The 18570-nt window shown below is 42.8% G+C and overlaps 1 protein-coding gene across 2 annotated transcripts in view; it reads right to left on the bottom strand.

The window, feature by feature from the left end:
* Positions 1-18570, bottom strand: part of ryr2a (ryanodine receptor 2a (cardiac)) — a 727422-nt gene that overhangs the window by 246801 nt on the left and 462051 nt on the right. For both annotated transcript variants that reach the window (XM_073050574.1, XM_073050575.1), the window contains exons 33-36: positions 17209-17295; positions 15123-15349; positions 13098-13893; positions 5422-5622 (exon numbers count right to left, since the gene is read on the bottom strand). In XM_073050574.1, the coding sequence (XP_072906675.1) occupies positions 5422-5622; positions 13098-13893; positions 15123-15349; positions 17209-17295 (1311 nt within the window). The remainder of the gene's footprint in view (positions 1-5421; positions 5623-13097; positions 13894-15122; positions 15350-17208; positions 17296-18570) is intronic.

The following is an 18570-nucleotide window of genomic DNA, read 5'->3' as shown; positions in this document are numbered from 1 at the left end:
GATTTAGACGAGGGAATTAAATGCAGCATCTCCAAGTTTGCGGATGACACGAAGCTGGGCGGCGGTGTTAGCTGTGAGGAGGATGCTAAGAGGATTCAGGGTGACTTGGATAAGTTAGGTGAGTGGGCAAATTCATGGCAGATGCAATTTAATGTGGATAAATGTGAGGTTATCCACTTTGGTTGCAAGAACAGGAAAACAGATTATTATCTGAACGGTGGCCGATTAAGAAAAGGGGAGGCGCAACGAGACCTGGGTGTCATTGTACACTAGTCATTGAAGGTGGGCATGCAGGTACAGCAGGCAGTGAAAAAGGCAAATGGTATGTTGGCATTCATAGCAAAAGGATTTGAGTACAGGAGCAGGGAGGTTCTACTGCAGTTGTACAAGGCCTTGGTGAGATCGCACCTAGAATATTGTGTGCAGTTTTGGTCCCCTAATCTGAGGAAAGACATTCTTGCCATAGAGGGAGTACAGAGAAGGTTCACCAGATTGATTCCTGGGATGGCAGGACTTTCATATGAAGAAAGACTGGATTGACTAGGCTTATACTCACTGGAATTTAAAAGATTGAGGGGGGATCTTATTGAAATGCATAAAATTCTAAAGGGATTGGACAGGCTAGATGCAGGAAGATTGTTTCCGATGTTGGGGAAGTCCAGAACGAGGGGTCACAGTTTAAGGATAAAGGGGAAGCCTTTTAGGACCGAGATGAGGAAAAACTTCTTCACACAGAGAGTGGTTGATCTGTGGAATTCTCTGCCACAGGGAACAGTTGAGGCCGGTTCATTGGCTATATTTAAGAGGAAGTTAGATATGGCCCTTGTGGCTAAAGGGATCAGGGGGTATGGAGAGAAAGCAGGTACAGGGTTCTGAGTTGGATGATCAGCCATGATCATACTGAATGGCGGTGCAGGCTCAAAGGGCCGAATGGTCTACTCCTGCACCTATTTTCTATGTTTCTACTCAATCCACAAATTTTCCAGTGGCCAACCATTTTAATTCATATCCCCATTCCCATTCTGACATGTCAGTGCATGACCTCCTGCCACGATAAGGCCACTATCAGGTTGGAGGAGCAACAGCTTACATTCCGTATAGACAGCCTCCAACCTGATGGCATGACATAAATTTCTCCAACTTCTAGTTCTTTCCCATTCCCATTCTTTCTTCATTTCCCCACTCTGGCCTCCTAACTCTTCTCCTCACCTGTCTACCACCTCCTCCTAGGGCCCATCCTCATTCCCTTTTTCCCATGGTCTCTTCTCCTCTCCTATCAGATTCTTATCTTTTCCACCCATCATCTTCTAGCTTCTCACTTAATCCTCCCTATCCCAACCTGGCTCACCATGGCTTTACCTATCACCTTCTAGCTGGTCCTCCTTCCACTCCTCCCGCCTTCTTATTCTATCATCTTCTCCATTCCTATCCAGTTGTGATGAAGGTTCATGGCTGAAATGTTAACTGTCACTCCCCTCCATAGATGCTGTCTAACTTGCTGAATTCCTCCAGCATTTTGTATCTGTTGTTCTGGATTTCCAGCATATGCCGAATCTCTTGTGTTTATTATTAGTTGCCTTCTGTTGGTTTTTAAAAGCTTCCCAATGCTCTAACTTCCCACCATTTTAGATGCCCTCTCTTTTGCTTTTATGCTGTCCTTGACTTCCCTTGTCAGCCACGGTTTCCTCATCCTCCCTTAAAATGCTTCTTCATCTCTGAGATGTATCTATCCTGCACCTTCCAAATGGCTCCAGGTATTGCAGTTCTGGCATTATCCCTGATAGTGTCATCTTCAAATCAACTTTGGCCTTCTCCCTCTCAAACTGCAGGGTGAATTCTATCATATTACAGTCGGCCCTCCTTATCTGCGGGGGATTGGTTCCGGAACCCTTCGAGGATACCAAAAAACACAGATGCTCAAGTCCCTTATTCAACCTGTCTCAATACAGTGGACCTTAGGACCCAGCGGAACCCCAGACCTTATTAAACCTGTCTTATTGCGGTGGACATTAGGACCCAGCGGCAGAGCTCTGAATCTGCAGTGTTTCTGTTCACGAAAATAATCACGATCACGATTGAAAATAAAGTGGAAATAATAAAGCGATCGGAAAGAGGTGAAACACCATCGGTCATTGAAAAAGTGTTAGGCTACATCAGTCAACGATTGGAAAAATTTTAAAGGATAAAGTGAGAAAGCCCTAACCCAATGAAAGCTACAATTATTACTAAGCAACGCAGTGGTTTAATTATTGGGTTTTGGGTTTTTGATCCTCCACATCAACCAGGCACAGCTAGAGAACGTGCTCAGAAGTTGTCTGTCACTGGATCGTACTCGGGAACCTCCGTTCCCGAGCCCGGTGCTGAAACATACGTCCTTAAGTGTTTCATATGCATAGAAAGGTAAAATATATACCGGTACTATATACTAAGACAAATGTTTGCCTAACTGACGCTAAATAATACCAGATGTACCTGTTCCGACTTACTTAGTAAGAGAACTTCCGATTCTTTTTCAATCCTGATCCATGATAACCTACGCACATCCTCCGGTATACTTTAAATCATCTGTAGATTACTTATAATACCTAATATAGTGTAAATGCTATGTAAAATAGTTGTTATACTGCATTGTTTAGGGAATAATGACAAGAAAAATAGTCTGTACATGCTCGAACAACGAGTGCTGGAAGAGCACTTCCAGGTTTTCGCAATTCGCGGTTGGTTGAATTTGCGCATGAAGAACTCGTGGATAAGGAGGGCCGACTGTATGTTCACTGTCTTGAAAGGGTTCCCTTACTTTAAGCTCCCTATTCAAACCCGGTTCATTGCACAACACCCAATCTAGCATTGCCTTTCCCCTGGTTGGCACAACCACTAAAAAACCATCTCATAAGCATTCTACAAATTCTATCTTTTGGGATCCAGCACCAACCTAATTTTCCCAATCTACCTGCGTAACGACAATTGTAACATTGCCCCTTTCTTGTGCCTTTTCTATCTCCTGTTGTAATTTGTACGCCACATCTTAGCTACTGTTCAGAGGCTGGTATATAATTCTCATCAGGGTTTATTTGCCCTTGCAGTCTCTTAACTCTATCCACAAGGGCTCTACATCTTCTAATCCTATGTCATCTATTCATAAGGAGCTGCCCCACCCACTCTGCCTACCTGCCTGCCCTTTTGATACAATGTGTATCCTTGGATGTTAAGTTCCCAATTATGATCTTCTCTCAGCCACATCTCAGTGATGCCCACAAAGACATACCTGCCTATCCCTAACTACACCACAAGATCATTTACCTTATTCTGAACACTGCGTGTATTCAAATTTAACACCTTCAGTCCTGTATTCATCACCCTTTTAGATTTTGCTCCCATGTTACACATCAACTCATCACACTAACTGCAATTTTGCCCTTCCATCTGCCTGTCCTTCCTGGCAGTCTCACTACACACTGCGTCTATTTGTATGATATACCAACTGCACCATCCTCAGCCCTATCACTCCAGCTCCCATCCCCTTACCAAATTAGTTTAAATCCTCCCCAAAAGCTCTAATAAACCTGCCTGCAAGGATATTGGTCCCCCTCGGGTTCAGGTGTAACACGTCTTTTTTGTACAAATCATACCTTCCCCAGAAGAGATCCCAATGATCCAGAAATCTGAAACCCTGTTCCCTGCACCAATTAATTTGTCAAAAGCCATGCATGAAAGCCCGACATTTGTTTATCAAACCTTCCTATTCTTACCCTCACTGGTGTATGGCAGAGGCAGTAATCCAAATGTTACTACCCTGGAAGTCCTGCTTTTCAGCTTTCTACCTAATTGCCTAAATGCACTCTTCAGGACCTCCTCCCTTTTCCTACCTGTGTCATTTGTGCCAACTTGGCACCTGCGAGGCAACAGACCACCCAGGTTCCTGCTTCGCGTCCACAGAATTTCCTGCTTGTTGCTCTAACTGTGGAATCCCCTGTCACTACAGCACTCCTCTTCTTCCCCTTACCCCTCTCAGCCACGGAGCCAGACTCTCTGCCACAGACTTGACCCCTGTGGCTTTCCTCTGCTGGGTCATTTCCCCCCACTGCCCCACAACAGTATCCAAGGCACTATACCTGCTATTGAGGGGAATGGCCACAGGGGTACTCTGCACTGGCTGCCTATCCCCTTTCCCCCTTCTTACTGCCACCCAATTTCCTGTGTCCTGTACCCTGGGTGTAAACTGCAATTGAATGCACTTCTTGTAGGTAAAGTAGATGGGGGACAGTGGAGGTCTCCCTACCTTCCCACATCCTGCAAAAGGAGCATTCCACTATCCTGCCTGGCATCCCCACTGCTCTAACCATGCGATAGCAGGGAAAGAAATTAAATGAAGAAAAAATCTACCTGCAGCCTCTGCCTCTCCTCACTGATGCCTCTATAAGCCAAAGCCTGAGCTTTCCACTCTAACACTGGCCCACTCCCACAATGGCTGCTCTGCTTCAACCTAACTTCTTTTATTTTTGTGCTCTTGCCAAGTGCCTAATTATGCACAATCCAATACCTCCTCAGGAACTGTGGCACACAGAATGTCCCCACTGCCCCCATTCACTTCTTTTGAACTCTCTCCTGCTATACAATGCAACGTCTCCTCGGGAGCTCCTGGTCATCTACAAATGGTGCAATGGAGAACTTTTACATTCCACTGAATTAACACACAGGGCCTGAGTTCATGGAAGTCTCACATGAAAACCCACACCTACAACACTGAGGCGTCTACTTAGTACCAACAAGCCAGCATACTCTGTTCAAATGTGAAGCATGCAGAACACCTCTGAATCAGGCTTGTGACCACAAAGCAAAGGTGCTGCTTCCTCGTGTCAAGATGGATAACTTCAATAAATTTCAGTCAGAAAAGCAGCCACTTCATCAGTTACAACTTTGATTACTCAACAATGATTGAAGTACCCAGAACATGTGGCAATAGGATATAAAATATGGTACCAAGTTAAAAAAAAAAAGCAGGTTGGATTTTTTCATTCCATTGACTTTCAATCAAGAAATAATTCAAAATTCAAACATATTTTGGGAAACTACTTGTACAGTGAGGTCCTCTTTTGCAATGCACAATGAGCTGGTAACAGGATCAACCAAGATTTTCTCGAGGGAATTGGGCAGAGAAATTAATTCCCAGGTGTACAAGGAAAGAATGGTGGCAACTGGATTAATTTTCTAAGAGAGAGTATGTTGATGGGCCAAATTCTATACAGATTCTATGATTCCATAGAAAACATTTCTAATAAACACCCAGTCCAATTTTCAAATCATCTTAAAATCAGCAATGATAAAACATCTACAAATGATTCAGTACTTTTAATTAGTTGTTTTAACGATGACTAGACATAGATAATTAAATATCCAGAACACCCAGCGCAATTTTCCTACCTGCTCCTGTGGAGGTGATCGGAATTCTTTGGTTTTCTTGGCAGTCAATGCTGCAGACATATTTAATGCCTGCATCACTTCATTGTATCGGAACCTTTGGTTCTCTTGGAGCTTGAAGACAAAGTCATCGGAAAAGGCGACAATGGCTTCAATCCGATGGCGGAGCTGACAGTCACACAAATACTGCAGAAGGTGGCACATCTGTAAAAAAAGGAAGTCAATATTTACACCAGAATCTCTTCACAGTAGGTGGTGCAAGAATCATGGATTACCTCTCCTGTTAGGTGACTATGTAAACACAGATGTTCTGCAAGGTCTTCATAATAGCTTGAAGCAAAAATTGTTCACAAAGTGAATCTATTTTGTACAAACTGTTGAAAGGGAAATCCTTTCTTCTAAATATTCTTAATTGTTTTAACTACAAGCAAATCTTGAGGAGATTAAATTTAGGTAAAAGAAAATTTATGAATTACACAGTTACTGATTCTGTTCTAGTAGCTTCAACTAAAACACTGACATCTTCAGATGTCCACCTCCCATTGGTTTATTTACTCCAAATTGTCTCATCCGCTTGGAGACACAAGAGACTGCAGATAATGAAATCTGGAGCAAAAAGTCAACCTGCTGGAGGAACTTAGAGAATCAAGCAGCATCTGGAGTAGGATGAAAATTCTAAACATTTCAGTCTAATTGCAGGATTTTTTTCTGAAACATCAAGTTTCTTTCCCCTTAGAGATACCTTTTCTCTGAGTTCCTCCAGCAGATTGTTTGTTACTTGTCCAGTTCATCATCTGCTCTTCTTTTAGATCCTCTCACATCCTATTCTTATGAGAGACAAAGATTATACATTCTTTTTCTCAGACCATAAAAATCCCACTTTCATCCATACTCTGTACCTATTTTAGACATTTACATTTCCATTAAGAAAGGGGAGTTTTTCTTGCCTTAGCAAATGTATGAAGAGTAGATAATCCTCATGGATTTCCACATATGGTAGAAGAGCTAATGTTCAAAAAAAAGTAAGTAATCATTCTCAATATCTGTGCGAATTTCAAGTGTGAACAAAAATGTAGCAGAGATGAAGGATATCGGTATCAGATAAATAAATGACAACTTAAGTTAAATATCACCTTTACGCAGATGTGATATGACAAAATTATTATTATAAAAAGCTTTCAGATCATGCAGATTCAACTGTCCGTTTTACATCAAGCTGATTGATGCGTGGGAATACAAATTAGAACATCAATGCATTGCCAGTTAAATGGTTGCTCGTGATCACTTTTGCTCTCCTTCTCTATAACCTGCTTTCAGTCGGCCCACCAGGACTTCCTGATCTTGGATGTGATGCCCTTTTTTATTCTCAAGCAGCAGGCACTTGTACACACCTTATTATCCTGTTGCTTTCAAACAGTCGGCCCCATTTTATCATCCACCCATCCTCCTTACTCTCTAAATTCCATCACCCTGCCATCTCCCTCTTTCAATCCTCACCCAAGATCAGCCCAGCATATGAATTGGGAGCAACTGCAGGTAAGGTAGTCTTCCTCGGTCATCTCTGGGCAGTGTGTTCCAAAGAATTTGATTTTACGTTTCTCTCGTATTGGACCCTTTCCCCTTCACTTTGCCCGTAACTTAAATGAGGGAAGTGGGTAGCAGGAGGAGAATTATGGCTAGGTGTCTAGGTGAAAGAAAGAATGAATTACATAGTTCAAAAAAAAACTCGGCAGTTCTGCGACTTTAACTTTGTTTTTCTTATTGCAGATGCTGCCGAGCCTGTGGAGTGGAGCCCTTCGTGCTTCTGCTTTTGTTCTTAATTCAGAGTTAGCAATACTATTGATTTTAATTTATGTTGCACTTTTCAGGGATTTAGAAATATGGAAACATAGAAAACCTACAGCACTATACAGGCCCTTCGGCCCACAAAGCTGTGCTGAACATGTACTTACTTTGGAAATTACCTAGGGTTACCCATAGCCCTTTATTTTCCTAAGCTCCATGTACCTGTCCAAGAGTCTCTTAAAAGAACCTATCGTATCCGCCTCCACCACTGTTGCCAGCAGTCTATTCCATGCACTCACCACTCTCTGCGTAAAAAACCTACCCTTGACATCTCCTCTGTACCTTCTTCCAAGCACCTTAAAACTGTGCCCTTTCATGTTAGCCATTTCAACCCTGGAAAAAAGCCTCTGACTATCCACACGATCAATGCCTCTCATCATCTTATACACCTCTCATCCTCCGCTGCTCCAAGGGGAAAAGACCGAAATCACTCAACCTATTCTCATAAGGCATGGTCCCCAATACAGGCAACGTCCTTGTAAATCTCCTCTGCACACTTTCTATAGTTTCCACATCCTTCCTGTAGTGAGGTGACCAGAACTAAGTGCAGTACTCCAAGGGTCCTATATAGCCGTAACATTTGATGTCAAAATCTAAGATTCCGTCCATTTGCAATAAAGAGAACTGTTGCATTGTTGGAGACATCAGCTTCCAGATGAAATTTGGAACTAAGGGTCCTCTTAGCCAGATGCATAATCACTAAGTTTCAAAGGTCTCTAAAATTACATGAGGTCATGTGAATTCCTGATGGCAATTACAGTCACATGTAACTTGCAAATCTATCTCCAGCATGGGAATGAGCTCAGTGAAAATTTCCCGAAATTATTCTTCGTTGGAAAGACTGATGGATTAAGAGAGATTGGGTTAATTATGCTTAGTGGATTTGAGAAGGATGAGACAGAATTTCAAAATTCTAACAGGGCTGGACAGAGTAGATGAAGAAAAAATTCTCCTTGCATGTTTATCCCTTATCTTTTGACAGAAACCTCTGGTCCTCGACTACCTCCCCACCCCACAATGCTAACTGTGTCCAAGTTGAGACGAGAGAGAGAGAGAGAGAGGTGGGGGAAGGGGGGAGGGGGAGAGAGAGAGAGAGGGAGGGAGAGAGGGAAGGAGGGAGGGAGGGAGAGAGAGGGGGAGAGAGAGAAAGAGAGAGAGAGAGGAACAAGTGCTGAGGAGATTAATGAAGATGTTTCTAGGATTTGAGAGGGAGTTATACAGAGATTTTCAGCAGGTTGGAACTTTCTTCATTGGAGGATAAGAGAATGAGGGATGATCTTATGGAGGTGTATAAAATCATGAAGGGTATAAATAGGATGAATACATGCATTGGGAAATCAAGGATTAAAGGGAAGAGGTTTAAGGTGAGAGGGGAGGGATTGAATAGGAACCTGAGGGACAACATTTTCATCCAGTACATGAATGAGCTGCCAAAGGAAGTGGTTGAGGCAGGTATGTTAGCAGCATTCAAAAGATACTTGAAAAGGTACATGGACAGGAAAGATTTGGATGGATATGGGACAAACATGGGCAAATGGAACCAGCTTGGATGGGAATTGTGGCCAGCATGGACCAGAAGGGCTAAAGGCCTATTTCCATGATATACGAGCACTGATTCTATGAGCTAGGTATTACCCTGAGGGTTAAATGGACCAAATGATACAAAAAGAAAGTTGGAATACAGTGCTCAGCATGATCAGTATTGTATGGCAAAGCATGCACAAATTGGGTTACCCCTGTTTCTGTTTTCTATATTTGCATGGTTTTGATGATCTGAAATTACAACACAGAGCTTTTTGAATCTCAGATTCAAATTGCCCATTTTATAACACCCCAGTATCCTTTTGACAAAGATGACATTTTGTTAGGCTACCAACTGATAACCAATGGAACCCAGTAAATGATCCATACCCATGCAGGAACATCAAGTGGAAATAAAAAGTAACATTCAATAATTTAAGGAGTTAAGCTCTGTAGTTGTCTCACAAAAACACAACTGAGTAATTTACTTTAAGTGTGCACTATTAAGCCCACATACTAAGCATTAATTCACATTCTGCTTCAACGTATTATATATATTTCAGTCTTTGATAGTAAGGGGGCCGTACGTCTGGCTGACAGGCATTGAATTCCAACATCTCATTGAGGTAAGACTTTGAAACACCCACAAGTGAGAAATGCGTGGGAGCAGACCCAAATGTTAGCAGACTGGTACCTAATTAGTGAAGTAATAGCATCTTCATTTTAAAAAAGGAGTGATTAGGTAATGATAAACCATACAATGTGTCACTGTAGATCCTTTCCTGCAAGCTTAAAGCAACTTTTGCTATAATTTACATTTATTTGCAAACACAGGAACAATAACCCTTCTTCATCATCAGCTACAGATGCACCTAATTAGTCATTTCAAAAGTCATGTATCAAAATTCCTTTTGATCTCATGTTGCTCATCCATTTATTCCACTTTAACTTCTGCTATTAAACTTGCAAAGAGATTAAATTCTTAAATTGAAAAGTACCTCTCAAACCACTCAACTGAAGGAATCATGCTAATCAGAACAGAAAATGCTCAGCAGGTCAGGTGGCGTCTGGAAAAAGAAGCAGCATCAATATTTTGAAGAGCCTTCAGCAGGACTCATCAGGGTTCGGATCTTTGACCTGAAACATTAGTTCTGCTTCTTTTAAGGTGGACTCCTGACCTCACAAGGTACCTTGCTATGATCTTCTACTTATTGCTTACCCACTCTGTACTTTCTTTGTATGATTTACATTTGATGCAGCGTTCTGTTATTGCTTGTGCTGTCTCAATGCACTGTGTAATGATTTCAAAGTCTGAAGTAAACTTATTATCAAAGTACATATCATTCAATCATTCATTGTGTGCCGTGTCCTATGACATGGGTGATCATGGTCTTTCCATGACCTTGATTGTTCTTGGCTTGCCATTGTCTCATTCTGGGAAGCGTCTTTACAAGACGGGGACCCCCAGCCATGATCAATACTCTTCAGAGATTGTCTGCCTGGCATCAGTGGTTGCACAAGCAGGACTTGTGATGTGCGCCAGCTGCTCATACGACCATCCACCATTATGGTTTCACGCGTGACACAGACCAGGGGGCTAAGCAGGTGCTACACCTTGCCCAAGGATGACCTGCAGGGTAGCGGAGGGAAGGAGCATCTTACACCTCCTTTGGTAGAGATGTATCTCCACCACGCCACTCACAAGTACATATATGGCCATACTCCATATTCGGCCCTGAGCTTCATTTTCTTGTGGGCATACTCAATAAATCCATAATAGAATAATAACCATAATAGAATCAGTGATAAACCACACCAACTTGGGCGTTCAACCAGTGTTCAAAAGACAACAAACTGTGCAAATACAAAAAGAAATAATAATAGATAAGCAATAAATATCGAGAACATGAGGTGAAGAGCCCTAGAAAGCGAGACCACAGGTTGCGGGAACAATTCAATGATGGGGCGAGTGAAGTTATCCCCTTTTGTTTAAGAAGCTGTTGGTTGAGGGATAGTAACTGTGACGTGAGTCCTGAAACTCCTGTACCTACTTCCCGACTGCAGCAGCGAGAAGTCATTTGCTTTGACCTGTATGAACAGTATGCATACAAGTTTTTCACTGTATCGCAGTACCTAATCCAATTCCAGCTCCACTGGTCTGGAGATGCAGCCTGACCTGCCGGGGGTTGTCAACAGCTTACGTTTTTGTTTCAGACCTCCAGCACCTGTAGGCTTTTGATATCCGTTTACTGAAAGAATAATTAAGACTGAGATATGAATCTGGCTTCATCTGCACCTCCACGACAATGCAGCTTGAAGTCTGAACAGTTCTGCTGTTTCTCCCTCTGCAGTCCCCATTCTGATTCCTTGCCTTTCTGCCCTGATCTAGTATCTACCTCTCCAGCACACTGTTCTGCATCGCCCAACCAATTACACACTGATTCTTCACTAATCACACAACATGAATAATGCATGTCCTCTCTGTGACCTTGTGGGTTTCCTCCAGGCGCTTCGGTTTCCTCCCAGTGTCCAAAGACACCAGGGATATCGGGGGTTGCTGGGCAACATGGCTCAAAGGGCCAGAAGGGCCTATTCCAAGCTGTATCACAAAATAAATAAACAAATACAATGGAAGGAGCCGGACAGTGATAGGGTTTTTGACATCCAATGTAGGCAAAGCTCGTTCCACTGCAACTGACTGTGGCTCTTGTGCATGACTGAACCCCAGATCATGGTCTCACTCGGGAAACTCTTGGGAACCTGCCTTTCATCTTGCTTCATCAAATATAGATAGATAGATATTCAGCTCGGTGTCTGTGAAGTCTATGAGATGTTTGGTAACAAACTGCATTTTCAAAACAACAAGCTACAGGTAGACAATCAAATGCGTAAACGTCTCTGCCATCAGGAAAATGCTGGAATCCTTTCTTAAGGAGGCAACAGCAGCGTGCTTATGAAATCATACGACAATCAGTCAGCAGTCAACATGATTGTATCACAGCTAGGCAGCATCTTGAATAGATGGCATAGTTTCAGAATAAGGGATCACAGCTAAAACTAATATGATGTGGAGATTCTCCTCTCAGACGATCCAGGCTATGTGGAATTCTGACCCCTGTGGAATCCGAGTTACTGAATAGTTTTCAGGCTGTGAGTGACAAACGTTTGAATTTCAATGAGTTTAAGGGCTAAAGTGAGAAAGCAGGGTGGGTGGGGTTGACCCCAAGATTGCTTCAGCCATGATCTTATGAAACGACGGAGCAGGTTCAAGATATGTGGACAGTGTGTCCCATCACACTTCATGCACCTTTATGTTGCTATTCTGAGGAATATTGTTATTCTTAACATGTACATTTGTAGAACCATAATTTTATTTCAAGGATAGCATGTCTGTTAGCACTCTGTCAATTGCACAAGTTTATCAGCCTACACTGTGCTGTGACAACTTGATATAGAGTTAAATCCAGAATCCACTTGATTCAAAGACTTTATGGAGCCAGTCAGTGACCCATGCCACTCAAACTGGCTGAAACTTTTCTACTGATTCGGGAGCCAGAGTAAGCCGTCAGTATATTAAACTTACTCCATAATTCACAATACCTTAACTTTATCACAAACAAGAGAAAATCTGCAGATTTTGGAAATCCAAGCAGCACACACAAAATGCTGGAGGAACTCAGCAGGCCAGGCAGCTTCTGTAGAAAAAAGTACAGGTGCCCCTCCCCCACCTTTTAAATCTCCTCCTCATCTTTTTTTTTCTCCAGTCCTGCCGAAGGGTCTTGGCCCGAAACATTGACTGTGCTTTTTCCCACAGATGCTGCCTGGCCTGCTGAGTTCCTCCAGCATTTTGTGTGTGTACCTTAACTTTATCTGCTTCTACATCACTCTAGTGCAGGGGTTCCCTACCTGGAGCCCACGGTAGGGGCCCATGGCATAAAAAAGGTTGGGAACCCCATTATATTCACCAAATCCTGGAAATAGGGACAAACTTAGGTAGGAATCTTAATTGGCACAGACCAAGGTAGGCCAAAGGGCCTATTTCAATGCTGCATGACTTAATGACTGATTGGTAATCTACTTATTCGGTTTCTTGCATTCTTAAGCATAATACTGTATATGACAAAGTAATGGTTATCTAAATAACCTAAGGTACAATATGAATAGGGTGAAATTATACATAAAATCAAATGGCATTAGTAATTCCAAGTTGGTGAGCAAAAATACTTGTGCCTGAGGGGAGCATCCTACAAGAGCTGAAGGCCGGGCAGGCTTGTCCTCTCTCACAGGCAAGAGCACATCAACGTAATTCTCACCTGAAGCTTGACGGGCTCAGGAAGCTTCATCTGCAGCAACCCTTCCTTGGGAACATGTTCATTCCTGAACTCCTCATCGCCTCCTTCTGTTTTCTGCTCGTCTTTGGTCACATCCTTCTCACTCCTCTCTTCAATGGCCTCGGTCTCCTCGGAGAACACATTGGGCTCGATCAGCTGCAGCACATGCTTCAAGTCCTCGCTGCAGAAGATACCCATAATGAGGAGTGTGTAGAAGAGTTTGATGAGGGGTACAAAGAGGAACTCAGTGCTGCCACCGACAGGGTCCCGCACGTGGAGACTGCCTTCCTGCACGGCTTCTGTCAACATTTCAATCGTCTTGGCCTTCAGGATGTCCAGTGGAAACTCTGGGCTGTATTGGAGGCACTCCCCGGTCACAGTGACAAAACTGGCTGAGGAAAACTGCATCCGGGGTCTGAGTGAGGTGCTGAGGCCCACTCCAGGGACCGTGTGATTGCGGTTATCATCAGGAAACAAAGTAATACTCTTGGTTTCATCTGTCATGGGGACGATAAATTCATTGTTCATCATCAGCCTGGCCGTGGCATAGGTATTGAGGTAAGTGTCAATGAGTAGATCATAGTAACCTGTCCGCAGCAAGCCAGGGACATATTTGTTTTCTATTGCGTACAGCAATTGTGACTCATCCAGGTGGCTGCAAAGGGCATGGGCCACTCGGTTATTGCCCAGAGCACAAACTGCGGAATACAAACGCAAGGTATGGTAGTGAAATTTCAGCAGGTCCTCACGCTCTGTGAGCTCCAAGATATCCAAAGCCCTACACGTCATAAAAAACCAAAAGAAAGGTTATTGTTTACAGTAACTGTGATTTCCTCTGCAAGCCTCCTGCCTGCTCCTTGAAGCAGAATGCACAGAAGATCAGGCCAGAGTTCACATCACATGCCCCCTTTCCAACCCAGGCAAAGTCTCTGAGTCAATAAACGCTTTGGCTGACAATGTTTAATCACAGGTGGGAAGGTGGTGAAGAAGCTGCACTGGCTGTGGCAGTAGATTTAAGTGTCAGGATATCATTCTACATTTGTACAAATGCTGAGGCCACAGTTGGGAGTATTTTAAGCAATTCTGGTCACCACACCACAAAAAAAACATAATTTAGCTAGAGAGGATATGGGAAAGAATCACCGGAGTGTTCCCTGGGTTGGAGGGCTTGAGTTAAAAGGAGAGATTCCACAGGCTAGGGGTTCCTTCCCTGGAGCAAAGGTGACTCTGGGGTGACCTTATGACATCATGAGGGTCATGGATGGGGTGAATGGTTGTAGTCTTTTTCTCAGGATAGGGTAGTCTAAAAAGAGAGGACAAAGGTTTATCTCTAGAGGGAAATGGATTTAAAGAAGATCTGAGGAGCTAGTATTTTTTTTCTCATGCAGAAGGTGATGGGTTAATGGAATGGGATGCCAGAGGAAGTGGCAGAAGCAGTACAACTACAACACTTAAAAGACACTTGGACAGGTACAGGAACAGGCAAAGCTCAGAGGAACATGGGCCAAACCCAGGCAAATGGGACTAGCTTAGGTGGGCATCTTGGTTGGAAAGAGGAGTTGTGATCAGGGGCCTATTTCCATGCAGTGATTCTATGAATCAACCTCTGGGAGAAATGCATGAAAATTACAAGGGAAAGGGTCATTTGCCCCAGCCAGTCTCACTGCAGAAAAACTATTATTCCTATCCATTGTTCAAATCTTGTCACATATTCCTTTACCACCTGCTTTTACCAGCTTTTGCCCTAACCCTTTGTCAATTGTAACATGGCCTCGGTAAAATATTAAAACATAGACCAGTTTAGTCCACAACTTGTTACACTCACAGCTTTCATAATTCCCACACAGAAGCTCAGGACAGTTTCCCAGCTGTATGCGTCAAAACACAAATGGATCGTTAAATGGATTATGTTCAGCGTGTGGGAATCAAGATGTTTATGGTAGATGTGTACTGTTGTGACTGATTGCGATTAGAGCACACACTTTATCACAGAGTGCTGATGCTCACCTGTTCTCTTCGGGAATATGTAAGGACATGAATCTTAAGGGTTCCGTACATTGCACCTGCCAGCCATGGCGGTCACTAACGCGACTGACGTCCACCTTCAGGAATTCATTAGGCACTCTGCTCCACAGCACTGGGGTCAGGTACTGGACGTGAAGTCGGGGAGGGCACTGCGGTATCGGATTCCGGCACTCGCTCTTGAACAACCCGGCCGACAGTGGCATTACGTTCTAGAAATAAACAGATTCAGGTTGCAGTGGAGCCTGATTATCCCAAACATCATCCAAGCAACCAATCCTTTATAATAGCAAGTTTCCAAAGATTCCATACAGTTCAGATGACACCTGACAAATCATAACAACCAAAGTACCACAAAGCTAAATTACATTCAGCCGGTCAGGCGATACAGAGTGAAAGATCTGAAAGTGAAATTATTTTTCTCTCTACCACAGAAGCTCATGATCTGCTGAGTGACCTCCTGGGCATTCTTAATCATCGCATTCTTTTCTGCATTAATTCCATTCATGGAATTTCAATTCACCAATGGATTTTATTTCAAAGTGGTACTCAAGGAAATATAAGACAAAAATGTCTGTCTGGAGCCTCTCTGGGACTGAATGGCAGCAGTCTTGCAACCATGCTTTCTTCCCCAGAACGTTCCGCAAAGTAGAGAGGAGGAAACAGGACAGGATGCCAGTGTCTGTCACAGTGGGCTCATAAAGGGTGGCATGGGCCTGTCCTATCCAGCTCCACAAACACTTACAACATATCACCAAAATCTCTGCGGTGAACTTCAAGCCAACAGTCCCCCTCTCAAACTTAGAAACAGTGCAGCTTAAAGCAGGATGATGAACCAAAGCATTTCACTTATTGCATAGAACATAGAGACTTCAGTCAAAGAAAGACCCTTTTATCCCGATTATTTTCTGTTTATTGCTTGTGATGCCCGGCTTGGAAAAGCAAACGCATTTAACTGATAATCTAAACCAGTCAAAATTGTCATAACATGCTAAGCCACACCTGCCCACTAGATGGTGATAAACTCAACAAAATACCATTGCTAACAAGAGAAAATCTGAAGATGCTGGAAATCCAAGCAACACACACAAAAAGCTGGAGGAACTCAGCAGGCCAGGCAGCATCTATGGAAAAGAGTATAGTCAACTTTTTGGGCCGAGACCCTTCAACAGGCCAGCAGGCCCTGCTGAAGGGTCTCAACTCAAAACATCGACTATGCTCTTTTCCTTAGATGCTGCCTGGCCTGCTAAATACCATTGCTGTCAGATCTATAACAAACACAGCAGAACTAATAAAGGCCAATAAACTGAGAACGTGCATGTCTAGGAAGATTATACCAACTCCAGATTCAAAATCTACCGGCAGCTTTACAGTGCATTGTTTCAATAACCCATGAAAAAGTATATCAAGAAATCACCTTTATCCTTAGAGATTAAATGCTGATTTTTAAATAAACAAACAAAGCAGTGGCCAGGAGATTAAAGAAAACAGGTAAAAATTAATTGGTGATTCTGGTTTCAGGACGAGTGTGAAACTTTTGGGAAGTCTAAAATGCAGCAAAAGCTTAACAAGGAACAATGGAGAAGGGAGTTGTGCCTGACAGAGCTCTCTGGAAAGCTACAACAAAATTACCATCAGAGGTATTATAGAAAAGCTGGAGCACATTTTTATTATATAAAAGAAACCATTGCTTTGAATTCCCACTGAAAGGAATTTCAATCCATACAAAATACAATCTTTATTTTCATGCAGTCCCCATTCAGGTCATTCCTATTACTTACAAAGTAAATTCTGTAGATGAAAACATATCTTCAGCATAGACATTGTGGGCCAAAGCTTTTGTTCCTTTGCTGCGCTGTTCTAATTTGAGGATTGAGTACAGGGGGCTCTCATATAAATTTGCATTGTTACATTAATACGATCCAACATGTCGATTAATCATAATGTTAAATAAATGGAACTCATTCACATGGGTAGCAGGATAAACTTACTCACTCTACACTCTCAGTTTTGCAGGCCTCCCTCAAAGCCTTCAAGCAGGTCTCATTGGAAGCACATGCGTATAACTTACCTTAACCCTTCCCAGTTCAAACTGGAAAACATTAGGACTGGTGGCTTGTGCAAATACTGCTGCAAATAGTTTTGTGCTTGCTTCCACCTAAAGACAGAAGACAGTAGCATCACTGCCAGGAAAGTTTCAGTAAGGTTCTGAGCAATGTTTAAATAATGCAGCCATATTTCTGTCAGTTCATTTTGGTTGCATTGAAAATGATCAAAGGTGACTGATGATACAAGTGGTTGAAGATAACTACATCTCGGTATTTTATTTGAGATAATAAGGAGCACTGGATCAGTATTGTCATCATACAGCACGTATTGTGAGCACCACGCATAAATTGGTGCATGTGTGGGAAAGCCACATGCAATAGCCTCACTGTTTGGAAACAGGAGATCCAACCAACTGACTGAATACAAGCACTACGAATACAGTCAGTGGCCACTGTATTAGTTCCACCTGTTTGTTAATGCAAATACATAAACAATCATGTGGCAGCATCTCAATGCATAAGCGCATGCAGACATGGTCAAGAGGTTCAGTTGCCATTCAGACCAAACCTCAGAATGGGGACGAAATGTGATCTAAGTGACTTTGACTGTGGAATGATTGTTGATGCCAAACGGAGTGGTTTGAGTATCTCAGAAACTGCTGATCTCCCGGGATTTTCATTCACAGCAGTCTGCGGGGTTGACGGAGAATGGTGCAAAAAAAAAGAAAAGCAACCAGCGAGTGGCAGTTCTGTGGGCTAAAATGCCTTGTTCATGAGAGAGGTCAGAGCAGAGTGGCCAGACTGGTTCAAGATGACAGGAAGGCGACAGTAACCCAGATAGCAGTGGTGTGCAGAAGAGCATCTCTGAACGCACAACATGTCGAACCTTGAATTGGATCAGTGACAGCAGCAGAAGACCATGAATATACATTCAGTGACCACTTTATTAGGTACAATAGGTACTGAGTGTATCTCTGTCACATCGACTCTGGAAGCAATCATGGTGTTAGGCAAATTAATGTAATGCACTCTAATAACCACTTTGAATATTTTTTTGCTGAAGAGCAACCTACTTAGAGATATAAATTAACAAAAAGCCCACGATAATGGAACCAGATCATGAATAACTCTACTCTTCCCACTCAAGTTTCAATCTAGTGTGCTGTTCACTTTTATAATGGGTAAAGTAGTTGTCTATGAAGTGAGAGCGTGGCTGTTTAAAACAGCCCACACTATCCTTCGAAAGATATATGAAATGGCTTTCCACTGTTCAGGGCTAGCTGCAGCCATTTAAACAAGGTTTTTTTTTGTAAATGCAAATATAAATTTCAACCATCCTGCCACAGACACGTTTTCAGTCAAGAGCCCTTGTACAATGCAAATGC

Source organism: Hemitrygon akajei, chromosome 7, assembly GCF_048418815.1.
Source record: "Hemitrygon akajei chromosome 7, sHemAka1.3, whole genome shotgun sequence".
Taxonomy (NCBI): Eukaryota; Metazoa; Chordata; class Chondrichthyes; order Myliobatiformes; family Dasyatidae; genus Hemitrygon; species Hemitrygon akajei.
Note: the sequence above shows the minus strand (reverse complement) of the source record. Positions and strands in the feature narration are given on the sequence as shown.